Source organism: Clupea harengus, chromosome 11, assembly GCF_900700415.2.
Source record: "Clupea harengus chromosome 11, Ch_v2.0.2, whole genome shotgun sequence".
NCBI classification, from domain to species: Eukaryota; Metazoa; Chordata; class Actinopteri; order Clupeiformes; family Clupeidae; genus Clupea; species Clupea harengus.
In genome coordinates, this window is record NC_045162.1 from 14322124 (window position 1) to 14332175 (window position 10052).

Consider the following 10052-nt stretch of genomic DNA (forward strand, 5'->3'; position numbering starts at 1 on the left):
GCAGAAAATGTTTTGACAAGTCAAACACAATGGCAGAAGGGATATGAAGACCTTCTCTCCTCTAAGTGTCATGTCACGTGGAGCCCCAGAAGAAGTTTTTAACTGAGTGCCCTCAACTGTGAAAAGAATGTTTTTGTCTTTTTTTATCTTGTTTAGTATTTTATAATGTATCACACAGACGAATTACTCTTTACATAACACTTCTAAAACATGCACTCCCCATGGTATTTCCGAAAAAAACAAACATTGTTTGAAGCAACCGTCAATATGAGGGAAACACATGTGTCCTGGGACAGATTGCCAACTAGCTGGTGTTATTTCCAGTGTCATTTCCAGTGTTATTCCCAGTGTCATTCCCAGTGTCATTCCCAGTGTCATTCCCAGTGTTATTTCCAGTGTCATTTCCAGTGTTATTCCCAGTGTCATTCCCAGTGTCATTCCCGCCTTCTGTGAGGATCCAAGGCCAAGGATCTCAGACAGGGCCACTCACTGATGCTAAGGCTGTGGCTGCAGCTCTGTCACCTTGCATTCCTGCATTCTGCGGAGACTACAAAAACAGCCCCCCCCCCCCCCCCCCCCCCCCCGTCGGCCCACACCGCCCGTGACAGTGCCTGATCAGACGTGAGCCACACACACAATGACTAAGCAGGTGCCTTACAGCAGGCACAGGAGAACAGGAGAACAGGAGAACAGGCTAGCTCCAACCATGAGGAGGTTCTTTTGTCAATTTAAAGATACAACAGTCTTGGAAGGCAGCAACACAATCCTGTCACTGTCACTGCATTCCCCTGGTCCATCATTTCTATGGGTTTCCTGAAATATGATTCCACTGGGCTAGATGTGACTTTATGCTGAGTGTACACCCACACACAGGGTTCTGACAGAGGATAGAATGCCTTTCCCACAAAGCCATCCTATATAACCTCACTGAAAAAAAATGTAATATTTTTTTTCCTTACTCCCTACACTGCCTTACTCTGCTCTTGGGTATGCTAAGAGTCAAGTCATAAATTACACCCCCTTTTCATCTCTCCCGCTTCCTTAGAGGGGAAGCAATCATGCATTCGATTAAAATGCGGAGGGGGAGCTTATTTTTGCTTGGACCCCTTGGAAAGTAATATTTCATCTTCTTTGGTCTAATAACAAAGAAAGCAATTACATGTCCCTTCCATTGCTTTCTGCGCCTGTCATGTTTCTGAAGCGCAGCGGCAATCAAGCTTGCATGTCGTGGCTCATCTTCTCCTTCCCTCTCAAACGCCAGTGTGATGCACTATCTGCGTGCCTGCAGCACAACTTCCAGAGAGACAGAGAAGGCAGGAAAGACAAAACAAAAAGATAAACAGAGAGAAGGGCAGAAAGGTCGTTAACTTTGAACTTAGAGTCGACAGCAGTAGCACAAGAGGTGAGAGGTCAGACGCCAGAAGAGGGAAGCCTCTTTTTTGGGGTTCAAACTGGAATGAGGCCAAACCCGAGCAGCTACCTCATTAGACATCACCAAGTCTGTCTGTTAAGTTATCAAAGCATCCCTTACGCCACTAAGAGTACCAATAGCCTTAGATCATCATGGCCACCAATGCACTCAATCGTCCTGGCTTGGATAAATAAGGTATGAAATGATGAATAAGGTACAGAGCAGAAGAAAAAGTGGTTAGCCGTGTTGTGGTTTGCGCCTGGGGCGCGGCAGGTCTGGAGCAGGTCTCCCGTGCCTAGGCTCAGCGCGGCTGGCTCTTAACGAGCTGATTTACCATGTCAAATCGCTGCGTGTGCCGAACAAACACAAGCCATGCATTATTGATAGAGCTCAGCTGGAGAGAGAGGGTCTTACAAGTACTCTGCCATTCCCCCTCTTAAGCTTAACGCGTCTCCAGACACACGTACACACACATACACACACACACACACACACACAAACACACACAAAAAATGATTAAAAACTAACCCAACTCCACATGTCAAAACACACACACACACACACACACACACACACACACACTATCAAAAACATAGTATTCCCATTCACCCAACTGAACAAGACAATGCACACACATACTCACACACAAAAGCCTCACTCTGCTCCTATTGCCTACTACACACATGCAGTTGCAGGCACCTTGCGTAGCTGTTAACCTAACACTGCCAACTACCCTAAGGCACAACAACTTATAACAAAACAGAGGCTTCAACTAATACACACACACACACACACACAGACATACACACACACTTAACCATGACAGAACACACCGTGACAAAAAGAGCCAACAAATTACAAGCCAGCTGACTTCAGAATGGATCCGGCAGCTCTGCAACAGGAGTCAGCTGCTAGCCGGGCAGCCAGCCTTGACAAAAACAAAGTGCCTGAATACAAACTAAACAGCATCCAACGAGCGTTAGAAATCTCATCAGACGCCCCCACACTGGCTAATAAGGACAAAAAACCCATTTGCTTTCGCTGCAAGGCAAATGGACACACACACACATGCACCATGGGATAATCACAGAAGCCTGTCTGGCAGGAAGTGTGTGTGTGTGTGCGTGTGCGTGTGCGTGTGTGTGTGCGTGTGCGTGTGCGTGTGCGTGTGCGTGTGCGTGTGCGTGTCACGTTACCAAGGAGCTGGCCAATAAACATTACATGAAGGCTGTGAAATGTGAAGGTGGGGTGGGGATTGGCAACAGAGAGGGAGGGGTGAGTGAGAGCGAAAGAGAGAGAACATCGATAAACAGTTGTTTGTCCCTCAGAGAGCATTTCCCGACCTAATTGGCCCTCGGTCATGATGTGCCCAGTGACAAAGTGTCTCCTGTGCCTCGTCTGTGTCTGTGAGCTGTGAAAGCAAGCACATCTCAGTTCTATTAAAAGGACTCGCTTTCACCGGCCAAGCATGCACAACTCTAATGCTGTGAGCATCTCTCCAGCTAGAAGTGAATAACAAACTGTGCTTGACTGCTCTCACATAGAAACAATCCCTTATCGTGCTTTTCCTCCACCAAGGCTTCTTATTGTTTGTTTAGGACCTGGTAGTGAATGATATACAATCTCTTCCATAAATAAAAAGTAAGACTTGTGATTTATTAATTTGTTTTCAGTAAAAGGCTGAACTAAGGTCATGGTCATTTAACTATCTAATTATTTAACTACAAACTATTTACTATTTTATAAAGGTAGTAGTTGGATGATGACCTTGGTATTGTCTGGGGTGAAATTGGGGGTTTCAGTGCAAACACAAACATCAAACCTTTGCACGTGTTACCTGCTCAGGCTTACAGTGTTCCCCTCAGCACAAACCTACCTTGAGGCCGTGTCTGTGTGCTGCCTCCAAGATGACCGGCACAATGTCTTCGGTCGGTTCGCCGTTGTCATCGGACAGACCAGGGGGATACCAGGACACCGCCACCACTCCTAAGAGTGAACAGAGACCATTGTGGTTTAGGAAGACCTAGTGCATAAGAAACCAGGCCCACCAATACTGCACCCCGAGACCGTAGTGATCCAGCCCATTGGTTCTCCTCAGTGTTCTCACTTGTCTTATAGTTGTCCTCTACGTTTTGAGTTTGAGATTCCAGATTGGTTGTGTTTGCTCTAATCCCATAATAGGGGTACCTGGTGACTTCCACTCCAACAAAACAAATCTCTCCAGTGGATCTAGTGGCATTTGTAACAGTTCATACACCACCATGCTGGAAGGAAAGCCAGACAAAAAAAAAATCCTGAACCTTTAATTACACGTAGCAAATATATGCATGATATCCCGGTATCATTTAGCCTACTGCATAACCTTGCCATTGAGTTCTGTGCATTTACACACCCTGCTGCACGTTGAGTTGAATACGTTGAAGCATAATGTTTTCATAAAGTGCTTATTGGCTTTTCATTTCATTAATGGGTGCCGACTGAAAAACATCCGTTATAGCAAACCAAGGCCTTTCACATTTGTTTCGCGCATATTTCAGCCATCGCTCTAATTAAATGGACTTGCTTGGTGTTCTCAACTTGGCGTTCCGCTCCCCATCTGTCAGGGCCAGTGTGAGTTGCTCACAGTGTATACAATAACCATTGAAGCCGATGTAAGTAAGAGGACGCCTACGCCCGGTATCTAAGCCCTTGTAAAGATGTCATAAATGTTTAAATTCAGGACCACAGCTACTCAACATTGGTTTCTCACTAAGCACCAATGTGCACACAGAAAAGACGCGTTTTCGCTTCTCATTCCCACATACTTTTTGATGCATGTAACTCCTTGAAATTATTTTAAGTACTGCGACTGATGGGTTAGTTTGATAATTGAACTTGATTAGTAGGCTTTATGTTCACAATGCCTTCTAATTTCGTCTAAGTTTCATTACTGAGACCTTACAACAGAGCTAAAAAACCTAGGAGCTGTCCGAGCCTTAGGTGCTGAATTCACTGCCAATCCTTGTTCAGGTATGAAGGGATCTTTGCAGTCATCACAATTGTACACAATAAGGTGTCACAACATCTAATAGCATAAGATCTTAAGGCATCTAATAGCAGATCTTAAGGCATAGATAAACGTAACACAAATGGGTCATAACATAAGGGTCGTAGGAAATACCATTGTTTGAATCAGTAGGGAATTATAACTGCACCTTCAAACTCTACCTGCTCCCGCTGCTTCGATCTGCTCCATGTGAGACTCCAACACCTCCGGGTCCCGGGAACTGTACGGACCCAGCTCTGGGTAAAAGCTTGAGCCGATGTCATCTGGAGGTGTGTGCCTCCCTTTAGGATAACTCGCAGCAATCTTCGGGTCCCAGTGTGGAACTAGAACATGGTCCCAATGCAAATACTTTCCATCCATTTGTGGATTCCCATACCACATGTAATAAAATATATGAACGTCGTAAAAAAGACCTTTGTCTTGGCCGGAGTTAGAGAGAGCTGCTTTTGTGTCGCCGGCACCAACCCGAGCTTGACCCGGGGAGACTGCGTCGCTGGACGCGGAGCGACGGTCCACCTTCCCCCCGATCATTGGCACGAGATCCAGTCCAGGGGCCATGTCCGAAAAGCCATCAGTGGGCTTCAGGGTTCGCAAACCCATTAGGGTTCCGAACACAAAGAGCGTGAAGAGGAACAGAGCCACACACGCTTTCCTCCTGAGCCGGGCCATTGTTCTGAAAAGTCACTTAGAAGGCTAAAAATACAGATGAGCTATGATATAAGAGTTCGTGCTCTTGTATAGCAAAGATAGATGTAGGCTTCCCAAAAAACAGCCAGTAGCCAAAGAGAAATTTGTATCTCTCAGATACAGCTTGTTAGTCAAGACATGTAGTCTAGTTTGTGCGTCTCACAAAAGAGAGTTTAACAATGGGAAGATTGGAGATCTGACAGTTATTATGTAACATGGCGCTGTCTACATGCATAACTTCTTAAGTGCAAGTATCTAGACTACATGATTGCAAGTAAACATGATGGATATTCCATATTGTGTTTACCTTAGATATACGACTTGGTGGTTGATTAACATATACGCCTAGACGTTGAACTCAACACTACCACACAAAAAGGATCAAGAAGTTTTATACAAATATTTTGACATCTTTTGCATAAACTCCTTTGCTCCTGTTAGCAGCCGAGTTATGGCATTTATTCGCTCAATACACACGCTTAGAAACGCTCGGGCGACACAATTTTCAGTAAGGAAACTGCTGTAAAAAATGAGAGCGAACAAAGCTAGCTGAAGGTCTTTCTGTACTTCATTCGAGATACGAAGGGGGTGAGTTTAAACGAGGACAATACCTTCACGATTTTCCCAGAACCGCTTTCAAAGCCTCAACACTGACTCCAGCCCCGGTTAATCGTTATGCTGTCAAACAACCGGGAAATCAGCCCTCTCCTCATCTCCATCCAATGTCTACTTATAGTTTTGTGACTATAGATGGAGCTTACATCTTCATCCCTGTCCTTTCTCAGCAGAGAAACTTGATGCGTAGCCTGCTTATATTAAATTCATAAAACCGTGGCCGCATCCTTGTGTGATGGTAGCCACTGGGCGTTCGTCTGGCGGTCCTCGCTGACTGTGTTGTGGTTGTGATATTCCGGTTGGGCTACGTGGAGGCGGGGCTTGCCGCCGTTCACAGCGTGGCGCAGCAGGGGGAGCTGGGTTGTGTGTGTGTAGCGGTGCAGGGGCGCCCTCTCCGTTTAACCATTTAGTCAGTTTGTTTTCTGACACCAATTCTCATTGAGGGATATCAGGGATTTCACATGGCCTTCAGTCTGTTTGAGGATATTGCATGTTGCAGGAAGGTCACAAAGTCAAAGAGGCATCGCATTCTTTTCCCTGGCACCCCCTTGACTTCCCACACTCAAGGGCCGTTGGCAGTCACCACACCTAAAGCTTCACCTCTCGTTGTCTAGGTGAGGGCAAAGCTCTCGAGTGTCTGTCACATCGTTTACGGATCCTCATCATCTGTCGGACAATAAGAAAAAAATTAAACAAACCACCATGCTTCAGAGGATCAGAGAACAGTCAAGTGTCAGATCAGAGCATGGTGTGTGTGTGTTGGTGTGTGTTGGTGTGTGTGTGTGTGTGGGGGGGGGGGGGGGGGGGGTAGAGAAGGAGGAATTGTTTATTTATTATAACATACATGCATGCATACATTCATACATACATACATACATACATACATACATACATACATACATACATACATACATACATACATACATACATAGGCTATTGTACACATACTGTACATAAATGTAGTGTTTGTGTGTCGGTCTGTGTGTCTGTGTTTGTGTGTGTGTGTGTTTTGTCTACATGTGCGTGTGTGTGTGTGTCAGTGGAGGAAGTGTTTTTTAATGTAAAAGCATGCGCTCTATACACTGACTGAAGTATACTATGCACACTACCACAGGATATTTGCAGACTTTTAAACCTTTAAGTCTTGTCACCTTTTCATCCCACAGCCTTGCATCCGAGAGATAGATACCCCAGAGTGACGGCCTTTGGCAAAGGATCCATTTGGCGTGGTACTGCACTTGTTCCTAAGTGGTGCAGAACACAAGCACGCCATATAAAACTACAGGAATAGTAATGCTTTGCGTTTATGTAAGCACTCTCCACTGGAGTGCCCTCAAGCACTTTGAGGGGGGATGATTTTTAGCTTTTTTTTCCCACAGTGTTGCATAGAAGTGGTGCACATAAATCTGCAAGTTTAGAACTGGGGCAATACTTCAGTGCCACTGAATAATGCTGGCTATAGCACAGGAGGGAAGCGTGGAAACTGGGGTATATTTCATATTATTTGGAAAGGCGTCCTCCAAATGTATTGCTCAATTTCACAATAATACCTCATCTGAAAAGCACTAGATAATGACCACTCTGGATTCGGCAAAACGTCATTTGAATTTTGTACTTAAATAAAGTCATCTTAATCTGCAAGACAACAAAACGTTAAGAGCGGTACAGAGAAGGATGTCCAGAGAAAAACGAATGAACCTCACCGTTGACGACTAGTTTAGCGAGCACTAGAGGGCGCTATATCATCATTTAAAATTAGAGGCTGCTCAATGCCTGCGGGGACAAACATATCAAAATCAAAGTTCCCTTAAGGAAAAACTAAATAAATAAGCCATTGAAATCCTTTTAAACATATTTCCCATTTGGCGTTACTGAATTGTGCTTGCAAGCTCTGAGATGATCAATCAAAGTTTGTGTTGTGACTGACCAAGGAAAATGTAACCCCATTCTAAAGTATATACAATTCATCTGGTCTATACAACAGTTCAATATCTAGTTTATGTTGTTAATCTGTTTAGATTAACCACAGTATTCGTCAGTTTAGTGTTCTGTGTCTCCTTTACTCATTCCCAGGAATGTTATGAAGGTGCTGTCCATGGTTCTGAAACCACAGTACTTCTCCATGAAGCAACGTCCAAGCAACGTTATGGAAACCTCCTCAATCACAAGCCACTGAACACGCTCCTTTCCTCATCAGTATCACTTAGAAGTGGGCCAGTGATGGTTCTGGGAATGGGAGAATCGATCACCTTGCAGCAGCTGATCAATGTGATTGGTGGGTGTGAGAGTGATTAGTGTTCAGAGGAGTGCTTGTCCTCGCAATTCTGCACAAGGCCATCCACCACCACTGTATTGATATTTCATGTTGTTGTGCAGACATGTCTACACTAGCCTATTGCGGATTTGCTGGAGGTATATTCATGCATTTTCATAACACCACATCCAGGTGTGAATCTCTTTAAACAGATGCCCACATGACCAGGAGAATCAATGTTTTCAGATTAGAGCATTGATCAGCATTCCGATTTAGATATTGATTATCTGGTGTCACACTGATATAGTAAGGTGGGGGAGGGGATGGAATCAATGCTCTTTATCTCACCTGTCCACATCAGTCACCGCTGCTGATGATATGGCACTTTCACTGAGTTCCACAGAGTTCCACAGCTTGAAGTAGTTGAGTTGGACTAAATAGGATCAAATACGTGATACGATATGATATGATATGATATGATATGGTATGATATGATATGATATGATATGATATGACATGATATGATATGAGACGATACGATATGATATGATATGATATGATATGATATGAGACGATACGATATGATATGATATGATATGATATGATATGATATGATATGATATGATATGATATGATATGATATGATATGATATGGTGTGATGTGATGTGATATAATAAGATTAGATATGATGATACTTATTCGAACAGAGAGCTTTAAAATCATCATGACAGTGAGTATTTATATTATAAATTCCATTTACAGTAAGAGTAAACATTGGAGAAGAGCTTTCCAGGTCCTGACAGATCCAATCTCTGTCCTATATCAAGGAGTTTACAGTCTCATAACATTAACCATATCTATAACTACATGCATACGTCATACGTGTACCTTATGTACATTACCGCCTATATGACTCTTTTGAGTATACATACAGTATGGATACAATTTATATAAATTCTCCTGGTTTTCAGTTGCAATGCTACTCTTGTTTCTCTCTGATTATAAACATCATGGCATCCAACCCAGTGTGCAACACTGTCAGAAATATCCAAAGACGATCTACCCCTTCTCCAGGTGCCACTAATAGTAATATCAGAGGCTGAATCATTATTTAAAAGCTAATAGAAGTCTACACAATGTGTTGTGTAATCACAGGCACAAGTTTAAGAAGTGTGATAAAACATAACAGATATGTAGTGAGACATAAGTGATATCTTGCAGGATAAGTTGTGACAAATGTGTTTGTTTAGCAACTCTGAACTAAAAGGATACCGAGGGTCTTCATGGAAATATACAAAGTATTATTGTGTCGCACTTTATGGCAAGGCTGGTTAAAACGTTTTTGTCCGCTGAAAGTCACAAGAGCTGCATAAATAAGGTCAATAAGGCTAGATTACACAATTCAAGTATATATTGTTATATTATAATATTATATTATAAGACAATAGGTAAAATACAAAAAGATTATATATTATATGGTGAAACATTTCAATAAGCCTGAATGACAAACCCTAAAAGTTCACATACAGAGTTACAGTAAGAAATTAAATATCTGTGTTATTTGCACAATGACTATTTCCCTTAAATTCCCATTTTTTATAAATGTATTTCAATTCATCTTCAATCAGAAATAACATACAAACAACTAAGACAAACGACTCACTCACCCATTAATCAATAGACTTTTACGTGTCAGATGGTCATTTTTACAGCTAATCCACAACCGTTCAGCAAAAAAATGTAAACAATAAACTGATTTGTATTGCAATGCCAGGGGTACCAGCTGGTTATCTAATTAACTGGACAAACTCTTCCTTTCTGTATTGTACCCCTATGGAGTCGTTAGCAAATGCATGATACAACAGTCGCTATTTATATTCTCCAAAGCCTGACAACAAGAGCTGTTAGTTTCATGCATGTCTAACGTGTCCAATTCCAGCCAGACTGATTGTGATACATCCCCCCTTATTTAGAACCATTGTGTATATGTGGAAGTTTTCTTACATTTTTCGATATTAGGGGGATATTTAAATGTTTA

The 10052-nt window shown here is 42.8% G+C and overlaps 1 protein-coding gene across 1 annotated transcript in view; it reads right to left on the reverse strand.

The window, feature by feature from the left end:
- LOC105910001 (glycoprotein endo-alpha-1,2-mannosidase-like protein) overlaps window positions 1-6384 on the reverse strand; it is a 12763-nt gene extending 6379 nt beyond the window's left edge. The window contains exons 1-2 of the mRNA XM_031576897.2: window positions 4619-6384; window positions 3288-3397 (exon numbers count right to left, since the gene is read on the reverse strand). Coding sequence (XP_031432757.1) covers window positions 3288-3397; window positions 4619-5126 — 618 coding nt within the window. The 5' untranslated portion in view covers window positions 5127-6384. The remainder of the gene's footprint in view (window positions 1-3287; window positions 3398-4618) is intronic.
- Window positions 6385-10052: the final 3668 nt, after the last annotated feature.